Below are 20,509 nucleotides of genomic sequence, written 5' to 3' on the forward strand. Positions count from 1 at the left end.
CAGGAACTGCTTCTTCGAGTATCCCCTTCCTGGTCCCTATCTGACGTAACTTCGAAAACAGTGGCATGGTCGGATTACTTTAAACGCGGACACAGTAAACACAGTAATGAATAGCAAAACAGTCATTCATACCACAACATTAAAACCACATACAAACATTTTACCTGATACATAGAAAACACATAAGCACTGAAATCTCGAGTTGCAACACTAGAATACTGAATCACTGATTTACTGAATTACTAGATGCACTGCTAAAACAGTACAGACAATACCGGTCCCATAAAGAGACACGTCGGACCGTATTCACCTAAGTGAACACGTCTGGACCAGGCCTGTGTACCCAGACCTGTCTTGACCGGGAACAAATTAATGAACCCGTCTAGATGCGTTCCCAACAACGGTACTCACCGGGAAGCAAGAACTGAAGGCCTCTGGAAACTGGACTGGACTGGACTGGACTGCTACAACATCTGGCTGCTACTACGCCGCATGCGCTTCGGAACAGGTGGGCCTCTGAATACCACGGACCTTGCTCTCTCGACTAGGGGCTCTGGTCGGGATCCTCCGCATTCCTCACCGCCTCGTCTGGATGCCGGACCGCAGTCTCCGTCTCCTCCGTGGGCCCGAGGGAGATAGCAGGAAAACCCGCAGGCGTGCACGGTTCCGTCGCGGCTGTAGAAGTGGTCAAAACCTGCGAGACATCGCCGACGAGTGGGGAAGGGGGGAGTCCCTATTCGGGCGCCAAATTATGTGGTAAATTGTATATTACCGTATAGTTTTTGCCATATAATTACAAGTCATAAGGATAGCTCAAATGAGAGGCAGAGTCCGTGGTATCTAAGTCATACAGGCTTTAATATAATGCTTCGAAGCATGGGACATCGGGTTCCATCACCACTCAGGTTCAGGAAGGGACATTCAACATTTTATTAGCATCACACATTATATATAGTAAAACAGTATACATGGAAGTGAATACAGTAGGCGTAACAGGTGAAAAGAGAGGTGATAAGAACACATGTGCGTAACAGGAGGCGTGTAAGAAGGCGTACACATGGGCGTGCACTGGACATGTCAGAGAATCGTCACATGAAACGTCACAAGGGGGTGGATGCATAGAGAAAGTTGCAGAATCAGCAGAAACTTATGACCTATATGCGCGCGCAGCTGAGCATGACGTGTAACCGGGGAGAGCTGGGGGCTTTGACTTTTGCACGAGTAGAGGAGACTAATGTCTGGGGTGTCAAAATGACCTGTACCTATAGCATATCTGATATCGTATGTTTTGAGGATGTAGTGTCTGGAGTAAAAGGTCTCTCGGGCAGGGGCCGTTCAACACTGAATGCTAGTGCATGCATACGGATCTTCATGTAGAGTGCGGGGGCCATGGGCCTACCATGGTAACAGGAGCAGTAAATTACTTGCATGGAGACAGGAAGGCAGGGAGGCAGGGCCCTTTGCTCTGCAGCCGGGAATATGTTTACCTATTTCACTAGACTGGAATGTGTTTTCGAGGAGGCTGAGCAGATAACTTGTAGGTAAAACATCATCTTGGCAAGCGAACCAGGCCGAGCCGGGCACCGCTCGTCTGAGGCAGGAAGTAAGGCAGAGGTCAGGGATGCATACCTAAACGGCAGCTTTCAGAGGGAGAAAAGAACTCGGAGCCTCGTTTAAGGGCCTAACTCGACTGGGCCAGAAAACGTGGAGGAAAACGTGAAAGTGCACCATGTAAAGACGTTGGCACCATAGGCCTAGAAGCCTAATTAACGGGATATTTATGCATGGCTGGATAGCTGACATGTTAACGTTGGACGCAAATGTATTTGCGTCTCTCTAGCATGAACAGAAAAGAAGTTACACGACATACAAGGAACAGGGTGCATGGATAGGGTGCGAGTGGGGGACACATTGGTTACCTGGAAATTTCTATTACCTCAGTGTAACCCCCGAAAATCCCTGATTGCCTTAATGGACAAATTGGCTATATATGGTAGATATTCAGGGTTCAAGATTAATTGGAGTAGGTCCCACCTCTACCCTCTTTATGGGGGACTGCTGATTCTGCCCCGTGACTGTCCTATACCTCAGGATTCAAATACCTAGGAATTTTCATCTCCCTGGACCCCACCCTCCTCCCTCCTCTTCTGCGACTAAAACGTGATATAGCGAGTTGTTGAACTCTCCCATTGTCACTCCTGGGAAGAGCGGCCCTATTTAAAATGATGTCACTCCCACGCTTCCTCTATGCCCTCCAAAATTCACTAGATGTCGTCCCAGCAACTTATTTCAAAGAAATTGAATGCCTTCAGAGGGAGCTGCTATGGAATGGTCCACCGCGAATAGACTTCAGAAAACTCACTCTAAAGTGGTACGGTGGTGGAATCGCTCTCCCAGACATAAAGAAATACTATAGGGCAGCCCACATGGCCGCTATTAATCATTGTCAGTATGGGGCCCCTGGAGACCCGGGTTACCGTATGGACAGGTGGCTTCTGTCGGGAGGGAAATATAACAGATCATTGTATTCGAAACCGGCGAGACCTCCGTTGTCGGGCCCCACTGGACACTCGATGGCAATCTGGCATACTGCCAATAGATCGATAGGATGGGAGGGTAAATTGTCATTGGCCGCCCCCCTCTGGGACACCGCACGGTTAGGTAACTTATAGACGATGAAGGGATTTGATAGGTGGGACTTAATTGGAATTTCTAGTATTCGGGACATGTGGAAAAGGGCGACATCAAAACATTTGCTTCCCTGCAGGCTCAGCACGAACTGGCCGATTCGGAGCGTTATCGCTATTTACAGGTGCATCATGCGATACGCTCGGTTTTCCCCCGGGGCTTCTCCCCTCCTGAGTCCTCCCCACTAGAAGATAGGATATTAGACTGGCATCTCCCGGAGAGGGCAATCTCATTGATTTATAACAAATTGTTTCACAACATGGAAGACCCTCTTACATCACTACGACAAAAATGGGTGGCAGATGGCATCAAGATAGATGATGAGGACTTGCAGGAGGCAGTGTCATCCCCCAGGGTAGTGGCTATACCATCTAGACTACGTCTGTACAACTAAAAATTCTCCACAGAATATACACGACGGGCCTAAATTGGTGCATATGGGTAAGGCACCCACTGGAGACTGCCGTAGGCACTGTGGACATATAGGAACCTTCCTACATATTATTTGGGAATGAACACACATACAGTCCTACTGGAGGAAGATACATGAAGTCGTAACCACAGTTATGGGAGGGCCCCTTCTCCTTTAGGCACAAAGGTGTTTATTAAATATTTGGGAGCTAACTGATCTTAACTCGCACCAGACGCAATGGGTCACTCTGGGGTTTATAGTGGCAAAACGAAATATCGTCCAGGCCTGGGGGGCCCGATCCCACCTACTCTGGAGAAATGGAAGTTAGACATGGACTGGTGCATGTTAGGTGAAAAAACAGTGTTTATTGCACAGGGTTGCCCTAGAAAGTGGTCCAAGATATGGGGACCCTGGAACTCATATAGAGGAGACATCTATTCCCTGCCAACTTCGCTCGCTCCAGACGAACAGCTCTCTCCCTGATAGACCTTACTGTGTGTTGTCATGTAACTGTCTTCATACCTTGCTGCACCCGATTTGAACCTGTATTGTGGCATTATTGCAGATTGTAAGTCAATGATTGTTAATAACAAGCACTGGCGTTGCCAATAGGTCTCGCAGTAGGAAAGTTGGAGCCATTACAATTGCAAAAAACAATGCCTTTTTTTTTTGTTTTCATTTTAAAAACATAAAGGGCTTTGTCATTTACAAAACCAATAGCTCCAACTTTCCTACTGCGAGACCTATTGGCAACGCCAGTGCTTGTTTTATTTATGTGTTTGTTTTGATGTGGGGTGGATGTGGTGGTGGTGGTGGATGTGGTGGTTGTGGAGGTGGTGGATGTGGATGTGGTGGTGGTGGATGTGGTGGATGTGGTGGTGGTGAAAGTGGTGGTGGATGTGGTGGTGGATGTGGTGGTGGTGGATGTGGTGGTGGTGGATGTGGTGGTGGTGGTTGATGTGGTGTTGGTGGATGTGGTGGTGGTGGTGGTGGTTGATGTGGTGTTGGTGGATGCGGTGGTGGTGGTGGATGCGGTGGTGGTGGATGTGGTGGTGGTGGATGTGGTGGTGGTGGATGCGGTGGTGGTAGAAGTGGTGGTGTATGTGTTGGATGTGTTGGATGTGGTGGTGGATGTGGTGGTGGTGGATGCGGTGGATGTGGATGTGGTGGATGTGGTGGTGGATGTGGCGGCGGATGTCATGGTGGAGGCGGTGGTGTATGTGGTGGTGATGGATGTGGTGGATGGGGTGGTGGTGGTGGATGGGGTGGTGGATGGGGTGATGGATGTAGTGGTGGTGGGTGTGGTGGTGGTGGGTGTGGTGGATGTGGTGGTGGTGGTGGGTGTGGTGGATATGGCTGTGGATGTGGCGGTGGATGTGGTGGTGCATGTGGAGGTGGATTTGGAGGTGGATTTGGAGGTGGTGGCGGTGGATGTGGTGGATGTGGTGGTCGATGTGGTGGTGGATGCGGTGGATGTGGTGGTGGATGCAGTGGATATGGTGATGGTGGATGTGGTGGTGGATGCGGTGATGGTGGTGGATGGGGTGGTGGATGTAGTGGTGGTGGGTGTGGTGGATGTGGCGGTGGATGTGGCGGTGGATGTGGCGGTGGATGTGGCGGTGGATGTGGCGGTGGATGTGGATGTGGCGGTGGATGTGGATGTGGTGGTGGATGTGGTGGTGGATGTGGTGGTGGTGCATGTGGAGGTGGATGGTGATGGTGGATGTGGTGGTGGATGCAGTGGTGGTGGTGGATGGGGTGGTGGATGTAGTGGTGGTGGGTGTGGTGGATGTGGTGGTGGTGGGTGTGGTGGATGTGGCGGTGGATGTGGTGGATGTGGCGGTGGATGTGGCGGTGGAAGTGGCTGTGGATGTGGCGGTGGATGTGGCGGTGGATGTGGATGTGGCGGTGGATGTGGATGTGGCGGTGGATGTGGCGGTGGATGTGGATGTGGCGGTGGATGTGGCGGTGGATGTGGACGTGGTGGTGGACGTGGTGGTGGATGTGGTGGTGGATGTGGTGGTGCATGTGGAGGTGGATTTGGAGGTGATGGTGGATGGAACACAAGGAAAACTCTTGCAGAGGTCCAAAACATCAGGAGAATACATTGAAGTGTAAGGAAGAAAAGAAATGGTTACTTTTGCTGAAAAAAGTGCAATTTCAAAAGTAAATCGGAGCGCTGGTTTTAAATATTATTTTCGGTTACTCTAAATGTTATGCAGCTGCATTGTGTCCACGTACTTTTATCTCCGCTGCAACAGCTGGGGAGTGGGTGTACCTTGGGGTTTAGAGCTACCGACTTTGGAGCTGAGGAACCGGATTCGAGGCCCGGTGTCAGCTCAGCGTCATGCATAAATAACGAATGTGTCCTTGTGTAACGTAACTGCTGTTCATGTGAACCTCTCCAATATCTTCGGGCTGATTTTGGTATATAAATCTGCAAAAAAATAAATACAGCTGAACAAATAGCCTCAAAACTTGCGTTTCAATCCCGTTGCTAAAGCACTTCGGGGCGGACATCCGGTAGCGCCGGAAAGGACGTCACCCAGGAAGTAACGTCACCTGCCTGTGCCGACATTTTTAGGAACACCCAAGGATCGAAAAGGTACACGAAATAGGAGAATGGATACTCTTCTTTGTGCGTTTCAAATGCATTATTCAGCAAGTCTCAACTTAAAGATCTCGCATTCAGACCCTGTTTCCGAATTGCTTTAAGGGAAAATCGTGGTCAGCGAAATCAGATTTTTTTCAGAAATGGCGGGCACCCGGTAACTAATTGAGGGGATATTGGGTATTTTTCACTCTGCCATTACATCGCGTGTAAACGGTTATTTCAATCTGCAGCAGTCTCCTTCATCGTTTAATTGTGGCCTGACTGAGTATGCATTTGAAGAAAAGCACAATTACGTTGTATGTTACCTAACTAGTCTGCTCTGTCATTTTTACTATGAAGGCTTTCATTGTCTTCAGCCTGCAGAGTCCGCCTTTTTTTGGGTCTTGTTTATAAGATGACGCGCCTTGAGGCAGACAGGTGTACAGTAAATGAATACTTCGTGTTATTTCTTGTTTATTAGGATTACAGCTGGCTTTGTCCTGGACTCTTTACTATGGTATGCAGTGAGCAATTTATGCAGTGAGTCACTTTAAAAAACAAGGGAGAGAACAACACGGGGAAACTGAAAGTAAGGCCGGCCTGCTGCCGGCCATGAATAATTAGGGGAGGAGAGGCCGGGAAACTGAAAGTACGGCCGGCCTGCGGCCGGCCATGAATAATTAGGGGAGGAGAAGCCGCAGAGCACACGCTGGGCGAAGCCCTTTGATATGCTGTGCGGCCGTGAATGCGCATGCTTGTTTAATCACGTGATTCACATGAACTTAAAGAAAACCGCAGGAACGAAGCCCTTGGTTTGACGAGGATTTTGCCGACATGAATTCTCGCTCCGCTCAATGCGCTTGCGCACATTGATAGGTCGCGAGACCTAAAAAGTTTAAAAAAAAAATATTTCAGGTGTGGTCATCAGAGTTAGGCACAGTAGTCCTGCTGTAGTCTCTAGAACTCCATATGATGCTCCAGGTGTGGTTGATTGTTAATCATGATACGTTCAGACGCGAACTCTAGAGTTGAAACAATACTCCAGGTGTGGTATTTAGTATTAGACACAATACTCCAGGTGTGGTATTTAGAATTAGACACAATACTCCAGGTGTGGTATTTAGCATTAAACGCAATACTCCGGGTGGGGTCTCCAGCGTGGTCTATAATTATTGATGATACTTTAGTGTGGCCTCTAAAATTAGACTTGATACCCGAAGTGTGGCATTGAGGCTTTTTAAAAAAAACATTCTTGTCCAGCAGTTCTCTTGTTACGCTTACGGATATTTCCCACTGTTTATCGGTTTAACATATAGGTTCCAAGATTCCTTTTCTGTAAAGTCCTCATCTTCTGTCTAGGACTATTCATGACCTTTCTCTTTCTTATGTGTTTCTTAAATGTGATAGACCTATACCTAGATCATTTGAAGACCTTAAAGCTCCTTTGACTTCTTATGTAGCTTGATAAACACCCTCTCTCTCTTAAGCAAGGTAGCATTGACTTTGGTAAACCTTGACAGTCCTAATATCTTACTGCATCTTCATTTTATATGAGCCCTTTAGCATTACCGTATGCTTTCTCTTTTATTGTGACTGTGTCAGTTGCACTCATTGAAAGCACTTTTCCCACAGGACTGAGTGGGTTTATTGCGGCCATTGATAGTTAAGGTACTTATTATGTTATTGATATTTGGCCAAATTAAATGCACTTTCTCATAGGTCTTGATAGGTCTATTTTATTTAATGTTGCTCATTGTATTATTCATAAGCATTTATAATAATATTAATGCTGTATACTTATGAGATTGCTTTTTAGGAATTAGCTTTTTAGAAATGTAGTTGTTTATTGAGCTATTTTTATTGTAAACTTTGTTCTGATACCGTGTTTCTCCTATCACCTTTTAAGGTAATGCCATTTACTTTAATTGACAGCACTTTATTATTCGAGATTTATGTTGGCTATTGATGTGTAAGGGTTTAATTAGAATTATGTTTTTATCCAAAAGAAATTATGTAATTACTATGTCAAGGTTTTCCAAAATTAATCAATAAACTATATTTATGACTATAAAAACATTTGTATCTAAACAATTGAACCAAATACCTTTTGTAGGTTCTCCAGCACATTTAGTTGTATGGAAAGCAGTAATGGTTCTTCCTAACCTCCACTTGTTTTTCTTTTCTACTTTAAGGTTCCTCGGAGCCTGTGGGTGTAGGCTGCGGCGTGGGCCCTGTGCAGGTGATCCTGGAGCCCGGACGCCCGCTGGTGCTGGACTGCCAACTGGGCCCTGTAGACCAGCCTGCCAACATCAGCTGGTGGAAGGATGGGCAGCAGATCCCAGAGCAGACATATGTGCAGACTTTGCCCAATGGATCCCTATCCATCTCCCAGGCCCCCCATGACCTTGGACAAGCAGAGCCGAGTGACAGCAGTGAGGGGAGCTACTCTTGCGTTCGACAGAGCACTGTTGGCACAGTGATCAGCCGTGGTGTCCTTGTTAGGCTATCAAGTAAGTCATATTTGTTAAGTGCGCGTGCCAGGCCTCATTGGATGAGTGTACAATTGTAGCAGAGATTATCTTATTGATGGGTGTCTAACATTGATTTCAGAGTGCGGGGTCACAAGGCATAGCATTGTATGCATCAGTTGAAATGGGATTCATTTCCATTGTCGTGACTGTCCTGAAAATAAATTATGGCCCCAGCATAGTAGGTCTACAGCTCTGAAAACCTGTCAGCTGCTCAAGAGGCTTCCTACCCACTTGCAAAATTGGAAGCGAGCCTCCTGATTGGTTGCTAGGATTTTGAAAAATGCATATTTAGTTGGAGCTGTGTTTTGGGTCAGACCCCTCACCTTAATTCACACATATATAGTTTGCTGTAATTCTGATTGTATTTACTTTATAGATTACTGCAATATATTTATTTTCTTTTTAAATGCCACTTGAGCCATTTATTTTCCTCTTTCTTTGGATTCCTGGATTTTTATCAGTTCCTAGTGGTTTATGGTGGTAGTTCATAATGAGTAGGTTGTGCAAGTGTTAAGGTTGGTATAGTTTCGGAATGTACTCGGCCATTGCTGTACATTTGGTATTTCTGGCTGTTCCAGTGCAATCCTAAACTGATCTGCCCAGCTCTGTTATCCCTGCACAGACGTGCATCTCCCACCTGTGGTTTGGAAAGTGATAGGTCCTGCCGAGTTTGGAGGGAGTAAGGACACTGGACCCAACTGAATTTATCACTTTAAAAAACAAACTAACTTATGGTTTGTAATGTTGTACAACTCTGGCAATTGGTATGATCTCTCAGATCGGTCAGTCCAAGTTTAGGGACAATTCTACCTTGGTCGCACACATTCTGTCACATTGCAGAGCCGATTCTCGGGTATAAAAAAAAAACATGTTTTGCCTAACTCTGCAGTAGTGTCGATCTTTTGAGCATTTGTTTGGTTGTGCGTGTGTAGTAACAGATTGCGCGTTTTGGGTGTGTGCAACTAAAGGTCTTAACCAAATCAGGTGTGCCTTTTTCGGAGCTTGGTATGTGCATTACAGTACTTGAATTATGTGCTGAGAGGATTGAGTGTATGCCATTTTGTTAGAGACCACTGTATCCATATAAACGAGAGTAGCTCTTGTGTGGGTGTTGGTTCATCTATTATTTTTTTTCCAGTGATATATTGTTTTATGAAGAGTGAAGAGGAGTTGTGATATCAGTGAGGTACAACTGTATGCTACCTTTGCCCAGCGCTGATGAATGAATGAACTAGTTATTTGTAGAGCACAGCGTTCACTCCAAGGAGCATCTTGGCGCTATGTGACCGAGACTGAGGGGAAGACAGGAAGGGGAAGGTGCAGAAAATAGGATGACTGAGGAAAGGATCAGATTAGTGCTAAGATTTCCTGATCTGAGGTGCTGAAGATCCAAGTTTTTAATAGCTTTCTAAACATGGGCTCGTTGTTGGTGTGTCTTAGATGGGTGGGCAGGTGATTCCAAGCTTTTGCTCCCAGAGTGGCCAGGGTTTTCCCTCCTCGGGTTTTCATTTTGAAGTGGGGATTGGTGAGCAAGTTCTCATTGGAAGACCGCAGGGTTCGTTTAGTTTTGTAGGGTCCAAGATGATTTCTCAGATAGTGTGGCCCACTTCCAATGGTGGCGTTATAGGTGATGGTTAGGATCTTAAACAAGATCCTTTTATGAATTGGTAGCCAGTGGAGGGTTTTTAGGGCATCGGTCGAGGATGACCGTTTGGGGAGTCCTAGTACCAGCCTGGCGGCGGCATTTTGGATCACTTGTAGGTATTTTATCACTATTTTTTTTGTTTCTGCATATAGACCATTGCCATAATCAAGGCGAGATAAAATCAGGGCCACTGCCACAGTTTTTCTAGTGTGCAGGGGAAGCAGATCAAAGAATTTCCTCAACATTCTAATGATTTGGAAACAAGTACCTGCGACTGTGAGTGCCTGTTTGTGAAAGGAAAGCGTGGGGTCGAATTTGAACCCTACGTTTTTGGCCGTGTCCACTGTGGCGGGCGGCGGGTCTGAATTACTGGGCCACCACAGGGTTGGGTTAAAGTTGTTAGTTTTCCCAAACAACACAATCTCTGTCTTGGAGCTGTTACACCTGAGATGGTTAGACTCCATCCATTTCATGACTGAGGTGTGGCAGTGATGAAATTTTTCTTCTGCCGCAGTGGAGTTTTTATCCAGGGTCAGAATCAATTGGGTGTTGTCTGCATAGCTGATTGCTTCAATGTCGAAAGAGTCAATCAGTGTGAGTAGTGGGGACATATATAAGTTAAAAAGGGTCGGACTCAGGGAGGATCCCTGTGGGACCCCGGAGGACAGTTGTTTCCCTGTAGATTTATACCTACCCAGAGTGACGACCTGGTTCCTGTTTCTAAGGAATGCGGTTAACCATTCGTGGGCTTTATCGTTTATTCCTATTTGTTTCAGTCTGTTTAACAGGATGTTGTGGGAGACCGTATCAAAGGCCGCGGAGAGATCCAACAGAATCAGCACCGCCTCTTTGCCTTTATCTAGAGCCCATTTCAGGGTGTCTGTGGTGTGGAGCAGTGCTGAATCAGTTGAATGCCCCGCTCTGAAACCTGATTACTTGGGGTGAAGGCAGTTGGAGTTTTCCAGGAACTCGTTTAACTGTGTGTTCACCAGTTTTCCGCTATTTTACTCAGACATGGGAGAAGAGAGATGAGTCTTAGGTTGGAAAGTATGGTGGGGTCTGATAGCTTCTTTTTTTGGAGAGGTTTGATCGCGGCTGTTTTCCAAAGATCAGGGATTTTTGCTGTTTCAAATGTAGAATTAATAATTTGATTTATGACCGGGTTCACAGTCTCAATTAATGCGTGAAGAATCTTAGGCGGGCAAGGATCGAAAGGGGACCCTGATTTACATGAAAGGATAGCCTTCTTAGATTCGTCTAAGCTAATTTCTTTGAAACATTTGAGTTCTACTCTTGGACCTGGGTTTTGGGCTGGGGGGTCTTGGGCTATACAGTCAGAGAAATTGTTTTTTAGCTCACTGATTTTGTTTTCAAAGTACTCTTCAATCTCGTTACAAAGATCCTGTGAAGGGGGTATTTCAGAGTCTAGGCTAGCTGGGTGGGTAAAAGATTTGACTATTGTAAAAATAGACTTTTGGTTGTCATCTGCCCTTTCAATAAGGTGCGTATAGTGCTTCTTTTTTCCACCCTTATTTGTAGGTGGTAGGAATTTAATCCTAATCTAAAAGATTTCAGGTCTTCTGTTTTGTAGTGCTTTCTCCATATTTTCTCTAGTGTTACTGATAGAGCGCGCAGGTCACCCGGCTCTGAGTTTGCCAGATTTTCACGCACTCGGGCCCATGACGTGATTGTAATACACTTTTGAGAGTCGGGCGAGTTTACACACCACTATCAGTATTTTATATGTGTTTCCTGTAACACTATTACCATGGCACCTGACTTACCACAGGCACTCACTCTTCCTGATGAATCAGGAGCTATCAGAGGGTAGGTGACAAGATAATTCTAAACATTTACTCTATTCATTTATTTACATTTCAAAGTCTTAAATGACCACAGACAGCTGAGGCGTTTTAAAGGGTTTATGTAAGAATGTAAACTTTAAAGTGACAAAAGTATAAGGCAAATGCTGATCAAAACATCAATAAGTAGAATTACAAAAATAATGTAACTACGAATAAGGGCAAACACCATTGGACACCAATAGGACATTATTGGGTAAGGGTAACAGGGAACATGCTATTTAAGTTTCAGGTTCAAACTAGGGAAGGTAAGTTAAAACACATTAGTCCTGTGAATTTCTAAAGCTTATGAGTGAGTCAAACCCTAATCTTAGTCTAACTAACTTAGTCCTAAATATTCATCACACAGTATTCACGCAAGAACAGTTTCAATATACCCTACAGGAAAAGGGAAAAATGGAACAAACTAACAAGCAATCTGCATATGCATCAATAGAGAGAACAGATAGAATATCATGGGCATAGAGGCTTTATTAAAGAGCAGGAAGAAAGGATAGTAGACGGACACCCACAGGTATATTTACCTAGGACAGGAATGAGGACTAACCGTGGCCACGGGTCAGCTTCGGGAAAAGACGAGGACAAGGACCCTCAAGGATTTAGGACATCAGTAGGTGAGCAGGTACAGCTCACGGAAAATCAGGACAGGATACCCCTCAGGACTTTGGGTCAGGACTGGGCTCACCAAAGGGCACGACCAACACCTGCAGCTTCGGATGCAACGCCTGCGCTACCCCCTCACTGCACGGAATCCGTCAGTAACCCCGATTGGGTTCTCGAATCTCCCAGCAAAGTGCTCCGCCAGCACTTAAGACTATTTCCACCCCTTGGAGTTTGTGGAAAATCGGACAGAGCGCTCCGCAGCTCTCTGTATCAATCACCTATAGAGTCGTGGGGTCGGTGACAGGTCAGCTATTCGGACAAGTCAGACAATTTCTCTAACTAAACTAGGCTAGTTATACCCTTTTCGGGTCCCTAGACCACCCACAAATGTTGCAAGTGACAGGGTCCCAACTTACGATTGGTCAGGAGAAGTGGTTAGGTCATAGTCACCACCTAAAATTCTGGGTTCCCATGATTAATATGTATTTTCAAGTACCCACCCCTTACATTCCTGTTCCCAGGCATACGTGTAGAAGAGGACAATAGCGCACACAGTAATGTATCAATATTGTTTCAAATTCAGGTACACCTCGGCTCCCCTGGTCAGGTCACAGTTCATTTCTCATGAGCATCCCAGTCTTGGCAGCCAGCAGGCGGGGTATTGCTTCTGCGCAGTTTGACTTCTCCCTCATCACATGACGGGGTCGTGATGGGTTTCAAAGATGGCGCCGCTCCCCACTCCCAGGCCCCAGATACGCGGTACATGAAAAGTAAGCGAAAACAAATTAATAACACAGAAAAATAGAATACATGTACACCATGATAATCTACACTGCACCCCTTACTTCATAATAACTATAGCGATTAAAGGTTAAGCAGAAATAGATAGAGATGCAAAGCAGCATGGGCAAGCAGAACGCGTGATTACAGACAAGCGGCCATATTAGCTACAATGCGCATGAACGAACCCTCCCTCCAAATCTGCAGGGGCGTCACATCACATGGGTATGACCGACGCATGCGCAGACTGAATTTCTGCGAAGCGGCCATTCTGTAGTATGCAAGCGGTGTTAGGATTAATAAACACATAGGCAAGCGTCTCTAGGACACCCGCGTGTACTGTAAAAGTGTAATATTAATGACGAACAGGGTTGGTTTAATACTATTACAAGTTAACGAGGTTCATGAGAAAGAGCAAGTCACTTTACGTGCGAATCCTTACTCCATCATTACTATGTTAGTAGCATTAGAACACAGGGTATGACCAGCTTGATGGGTAGGGCCTTTATTATGATTTTTAGACCGAGGGAGTTTGTGATTTCCCTGAAATATCTTGTATTTGGGCAGTTCTCCATTTCTAGGTGTATATTGAAGTTACCTAGAAGTGTGAAATTGGCATAACGTATCACCATGGGACTTAGAAAGTCACCAAGAGTGTCTAAAAAGTGGCCCATAGGGCCAGGGGGTCTGTACACCAGTAATCCCGCAAAGGTGGTGTGATTGTTTATTTTAATATTGAAGCAGAGGCTTTCTGCGTCCTTTAGTTCAGGGGTGTGTAACGTGGTACATTTTAGATGTTCTTTATAGATGATCGCAATTCCCCCCCCTATTTTTCCTGTTCTGTCTAGTCTGGATATAGTGTATTCCAGGGGGAGAGCTTGTTTCTAAATCCGGGTTGGAGCACTCGGATAGCCAAGTTTCCGTAATAAACAAACAATCAATTGCATGTGCGTTGTTGTAACTTACATGTTTTTCCTTGTGTGGGGTTTGATTGTCTTTTTATTCTCATGGTTGGTATTTTTGTGGACTTTGGGATAACTAATTTTATGAAATGCTGACATTTGTTGGATTTGTGCTCGATACTCTGCCTAATATGTTCTGTTGGCTATATGATTGCGAGAATTATGGGTCTTTGCGCAAAACTCGTAGTTTGACAATGCCTTCTTCGTTCAAAGCATCGTTGGTGTGAGTCTAGCTTCTGTTTGTTTCCATTCATTTATGACTGACCACATGACCGAAAATATGAAAACCGAAAAATACCACAGGGCACGTGCTGGGTAGGACAGAAGACAGTAACCACTGTAAAATATAGAGGTTTGGAGACATCATTTCAAATTTGAAACACCAAATTCAATTGTTGAAGTAGATATAATCCGAATCTAGAGAGAAAATGGAGTACTGATATGTGATGTAGTATTTGGAAGTAAGCTTTCCATTTTGGTTGCTTATGGGTGAGCCTTGTGGTGTCACTGCCAACTGAGCGATTGCCAGGAATAAAATATGCCTTTAAAGATACAGTACTGCAGAGTTGCCAGTACCCTGTGCACATGATGACACAAGATAAAAGAAACCACATTTGAGCCGCCTTAGAAGAGGATTTTGTTGAATGTTTTATTCAAAGGCACTAAAACTAATAAAATACTAAATAACCGGACAAACCCAGGATGAGAGTTCTTGAGTTGTGGAAGCCCAGACCAGGCTAGTGCTAAGGTTTAGCCTTCTAGGCTCCGTTCTGATACCTCCCCGGACTCTGGAAGGACTGCCACCACAGAATCCTGGCCAACTAGAGAACTTTTAGAGTGCCTCAGAACGCTCTGTCTCTTCCTCCATTCCTCCAACTCTTACTTCTTGCTTGGGCTCTGATATAAAATGTGTGAATTAGGGAGACGAGAATTCGCCTGGGGCGGCTCCCCCACTTAAATGCCCCTCAAAGTCCGAGAGATAAAAAATAAACTGGCAATTTATTACTATTTTATTTTTCATCATCCTGTCTTGAACCGGATGTCAGGACGGGGCGGGCTTGCTAAGTGGTAGCAGGAAAGAGTGGTGGGCAGAGGGCTGACTGTGCACTGTTCATAGAGTGCATTTCTCTTTCGACGGCCATCTTACGAAGGCCAGCAAGATGTGTACACTATAAATCTCTCAACCTACCTTTTTTTTAACAGCTAATTTGAGAGCAAGTGAAGGCTTCCAGTGTGCTGGGGAACGCAGAGAGAGGCCACTTCCTCCAATCAGGGCGCTGCTCTCATGCGGATGAACAGCATGTGAGCAGTGCCAGGATTGGTCAAGGGAGTTTGCTGCTGCCTGTAGTCAACGAAAGAAGAGGTCTGGAGCAGAGGTTGTGTTCAGTAAGTGTTTATTTTTTATTTTATTTGCTCACACTCACCCCCTTCATCCCCTAGATGCAAGCCTCCACTGAAGGAGGCTGCCTATAATGTTAATAAGCAGAGGGCAGATCTCTGCTTTTTTGGCCAATAAGCTAGCCCAAGTACCTTGAACATTAAACAATGATGTCTCTCTCTTAAGCCCTAACTCCTCACACTCTCATGTCCTCGCCATTTAATTTCCAAAGTTGTTTACTAATTTCTTCATGGTCATTCTTTTTCTCTATCTTGGGTTCTTCTGTCCGTCTGTCTTGCCCCTTATTGTTTTGCAGCTTCTCCAAATCCAAATCCAAATGTTAGGCCTTGGTGCTTCTGTTTTGTCTATACAATGGTTTCATTTAACGCTGTTGTTACTATCGGGTATTAAAAGTGCTCTTTATAGACAACAAGATGTATTCAAAGAACATAGTGGGAGAAAAACTGAAGTAAAAAACTAAGAGGTCGAGTAATTCAGGAATAACCAGTAAAGAGAAGTTTTAAAATGTCTATTGAAAGGCATCAGTGTAGCTTGAGTTCATAAATTTAGTGGAACACAGTGATGAATCTTCACCTCTGAAGATCTTATTTTGTGCTTATGAGATGTTGAGTATCTGCAAGCAATGGCCTGAAGAAGTCCCAGGCACTTCCATTGGCAAACTGGATTACAGGACATAGGGAAATGGGCCAGTGCATTTGAAATGCCATGCTGGGGCACAGTGTTCCATGTCTTGAACTATGATGTTCCAAACGATTTGTGAGAGAGCAAGGTGCTTAGTTTGTACCCCCTACAAATCTAAAATTATTTCGAGCATTTTGCATAACAATGAAAAAAGATTCCACATGTAGGATGCCAAAGGTTTACTGTATCGGAACTAAGCCATAATTGGTAGCTAATGCTGGTATGTCTTTCAAAATATTAATCATTCAGATGCCAGGAGAACAAAAGGAGCACTCAATATGGAGAAAACATCAGTTGAGGTCAGACCTGCAGAAAAGGAATTTCGTGCGGTAGAGCATTGTTAGGGAAGAGGAATCCACTTGCAAAGTTTCAAAGTTTAAATAGTCAAATAGTCAAAAGTTTATTGTTTTTGGCTCTCAATGAGGGCCACATAAAATAAACGCACAATCTACAACATTACATACAATAAAATCACACAAAAGAGTACAATAAAGAAACACTTCTTATCCACTGGTCGAGCATCATCTGACATCGCCCTATGTATCATTAATAAATATTTAAAAAGCCTTTAAAGAAATTAAAAATTCTGAAACAGAACATTTCATTAGGAGGACAATAAAGTGCATGGAAAAAAGTTTTTACATTTAAAATTCCTAGTTGTAGGCAAATTGGTTTTAACCATTTGTAACGCAATGGGCGTAGTGCAGGACAAATAAACAAGACATGATTACAATCCTGTACAGCATTATGACAGATTACATATTGGAGATACACCATACCACTTTGCAGATAGGAGATTTAGTGGAAGCAAATCTTGTCTTAAAAGGTACCATAACCTATGGACTCTATGGGGAATATTCCAAGTAAGGTATTGTTGGGCCAGCTTTGGTGTATATGTAGTTGACAGTGATTGCCTTTCTTTTTTTCTCGGTTGGGCGAGCATGTCCAATTTATAACAGAGTTCCCAAGATGCACATTTTAGTTTAGACTTTAGCTCCGAGGGAGTAAGTAAAAACAAAGTGCTTACATCCAGCCCTAACAGACTTACTGCTTTTCTAAAGTTTTTTATTAATAAAGAGGACTCGTTAAAGTCACCCAAGAGTTCCCTTTTAATGGCTTCTTGTAGGGAACCAGATTTACCTCTAGCCAGACAGGCTACCCATCTTACAAGCGCAATCAACCCCTGTACCCAACAACTTCGGAGTCCGAATTCCAGCCTGCATGAAGATACAGAGCATGCTGTATTAAGGGAAGAGATTTTTCTTAGTACCTTTCCTTCAATTTTTTGCAAAAATCCCGTGTTTTAACTCCACTAATTCAATTCCGTACAGTAGAGTTGCAGGTATCTTTGCCCTAAATACATCCAAAAATAGTGTAAAGTGTCTCTTCCCTGTAGCATTGTACAAGGAGCACAACCCCATGCCATGGGCCAATGCACTTACCTTTTTAGGTCTCGCCTATTACATCCCAAAGGGATGATAGGCGAGATTTATAGTAAGCAGACCTAAAAAGTCTACCCACTGTGGATCGCATACAGTTCATCTGAGCCAGGTGCGTGCACATCATCGCCAGCCACATCACACATCACAAACCACACACCACCATTTGTCCGTGCCTCGGCATCAGAATTCAAAGGCTGTCGCTCCCCTGCCCCTGCAATCAGACTTGTTTTTTATGCTGCCTGGGTCTTTGACGCATATGCTGAGCTTATTCCTGACCCACGTGAACTTCAGGAACTGCCTCATTCCTCTGTCAATTATCGCTTCATTCTGGTTCATGTGCCGCTTTTCGCATTTGCCTCAGCTGGATGTTGCACACCCACTAGAGTCCTTCCGGTCAGGCAGTCACTGCAGTAAACTCTTTGTGTTCTCTGCTTGGGACAGAGGACCTTCCTCCGTTGTTCCCATCAGACAGAGTTGCTCCACTCCACCTCCTTCAAGAGGCTACCACTGCAAGGCCAGTGAGACTGCGCACTTTTAGGGCCACATTTATCCTCAGAATGCCCAGAACTTCAAACCTCACATTCAATCCAGGAGGTAATATTTAAGCCCGCTATATTCTATTGGTGTGTGCAATCCAACACAAGCAGCATCATAGTGTGCACAGTTTAGTATTGACTTCTCAAACTGTGGGATTTTAGTACATATTACAAGTTCTTTTCACTGAATTATTTATTTAAAATATTTACTGTTGCCACATGTACTTTGCCTCTTTCAAAGTGCCATCAAATTCAGTTCATAACTCGCAGCCTACAGTTGCACTGTTAACCCTTTCTGCATCTCTTATGTTCTTATCAGGTTTGAATCCTTGCTGTAATCAATTATCTGTAAGTCTGTGTCAGCCGTGCGCCTGCCAATACTTGCGCCAGCCCTTGCGCCCTGTCAGAGTGCCCCCCCCCCAGCGTGACTCACCCCACCCCGCTGTATGACTGACTCTGCCCCAGAGTACTTGCTTTTCAGTGACACCGACCTTTCAGGAATGCTCCCAGCCTACCGGTCATCACAGGTTGCCTCCAGGCCTCAGTTTTGATACATATTTGTGAGAATTCATACTCAGTGCCACATAATTACATGCCACATAATTACACTGCACTCAATGCAACATACACTCCAAATACCACTCAGTGCCACATAATTATATGCTACATATTTACACTGCGCTCAACGCAACATACACTCAAAATACCACTCAGAGCCACATAATTACACACCACATAATTACACTATCTGTCTATCGCCCTCTATCTATCTATCTATCTATCTATCTATCTATCTATCTATCTATCTATCTATCTATCTATCTATCTATCTATCTATCTATCTATCTATCTATCGCCCTCACTCCTATCTATCTGTTGCCCTCACTCCTATCTATCTATCGCCCTCACTCTATCTATCTATCGCCCTCACTCTATCTATCTATCTATCTATCTATCTATCTATCTATCTATCTATCTATCTATCTATCTATCTATCGCCCTCACTCTATCTATCGCCCTCACTCTATCTCTCTATCGGCCTCCCTCTATCTATCGCCCTCCCTCTATCTATCACCCTCCATCTATCACCCTCCCTCTATCTATCACCCTCCCTCTATCTATCGCCCTCCCTCTATCTATCGCACTCACTCTATCTATCGCCATCACTCTATCCATCTATCTATCACCCTCACTCCTATCTATCTATCTATCTATCTATCTATCTATCTATCTATCTATCTATCTATCTATCTATCTATCTATCTATCTATCTGTTGCCCTCACTCCTATCTATCTATCGCCCTCCCTCTATCTATCTATCACCCTCCCTCTATCTATCTATCGCATCACCACATTATCACTCAGCACCACCACAGCATCACTCAGGGGCACCACAACATCACTATGCGCTACCACAGCATCACTGAATGCCACAGCATCACTCGTTGCAACCACAACATCACTCGTTGCCACCACAGCATCAATCTGTGCAACCATTCAACAACAACTGGTTCAAATATGTTCTATCAATGTTTCAAGCTTTATTACAAATGTCACATAAATATGTTAATATTTTACTCCTGTTTTTGGATTTTCGACACAATATAATACACTGAACATCATCTTCACAAAAGTTATTTACAAAAGTTTAAGCTACTGCCATTATACATTACAATAACTTTTATTCAAGTATTAATAATTAAAAAAATTAAAACCCATTGTTATTTGTAATATCAATACCTCTAAGTCACGTAAATACAACACATATTGTATTACAAATGCTATCGGTGTCACATTTGCAAAATTTATAACTATTGGCATTGTAAATGACAAAGCTATTAATTTCGCTATTTTCAAAACCAACACATAAATTAAAAAATTGTAATTTACAATACCAATAGTTCAAACTTTCCTAATGCGAGACCTATTGCATTGCAAATGCTTGTTTATGAGAGTGATTGAAGGGCTCCTGCTGCTCAAGGTGAAGCAGATTGCACATTTTATGGGATACCAACATGAAGGACAGGTTTACTAAGCAAATAGAGCTTAGCGGTAACACAGAATCTTGATTGGACGACAGGTATATCATTCACTGAACTGTGCAAAGAAATAAGTAGGGCAGCAGAAGGGAAAGTTCTGGTCTCACCAGATGTTTCTAATTCAGCTATGGGAGAAGAACTCACCGCTGATTAAGAGGGGAGGCATAGGTAAGGAGAACTGAGGGAAAGGCCAGTGAAGGGAGAGGGAGAAAAGAGTGGGGAGATCTGACAGTAAGACATTTAGAGAGAGAAAGAGAGGTAGAAATCTGAGGGAATGACCACAAGAGCATTCATCCCCAGAGGGGCGAATGTGTTGAATGGATGGTGGAAGGCAGA

General features: G+C 44.3%; 1 protein-coding gene across 1 annotated transcript in view; it reads left to right on the forward strand.

Annotated features, from left to right (window-relative positions):
* Positions 1–20,509, forward strand: part of IGDCC4 (immunoglobulin superfamily DCC subclass member 4) — a 732,192-nt gene that overhangs the window by 183,713 nt on the left and 527,970 nt on the right. The window contains exon 2 of the mRNA XM_086958027.1: positions 7,886–8,203. Within this exon, the coding sequence (XP_086814153.1) occupies positions 7,886–8,203 (318 nt within the window). The remainder of the gene's footprint in view (positions 1–7,885; positions 8,204–20,509) is intronic.

The sequence above is a fragment of the Lissotriton vulgaris genome, chromosome 2_1 (assembly GCF_964263255.1).
Source record: "Lissotriton vulgaris chromosome 2_1, aLisVul1.2, whole genome shotgun sequence".
Classification (NCBI taxonomy): domain Eukaryota; kingdom Metazoa; phylum Chordata; class Amphibia; order Caudata; family Salamandridae; genus Lissotriton; species Lissotriton vulgaris.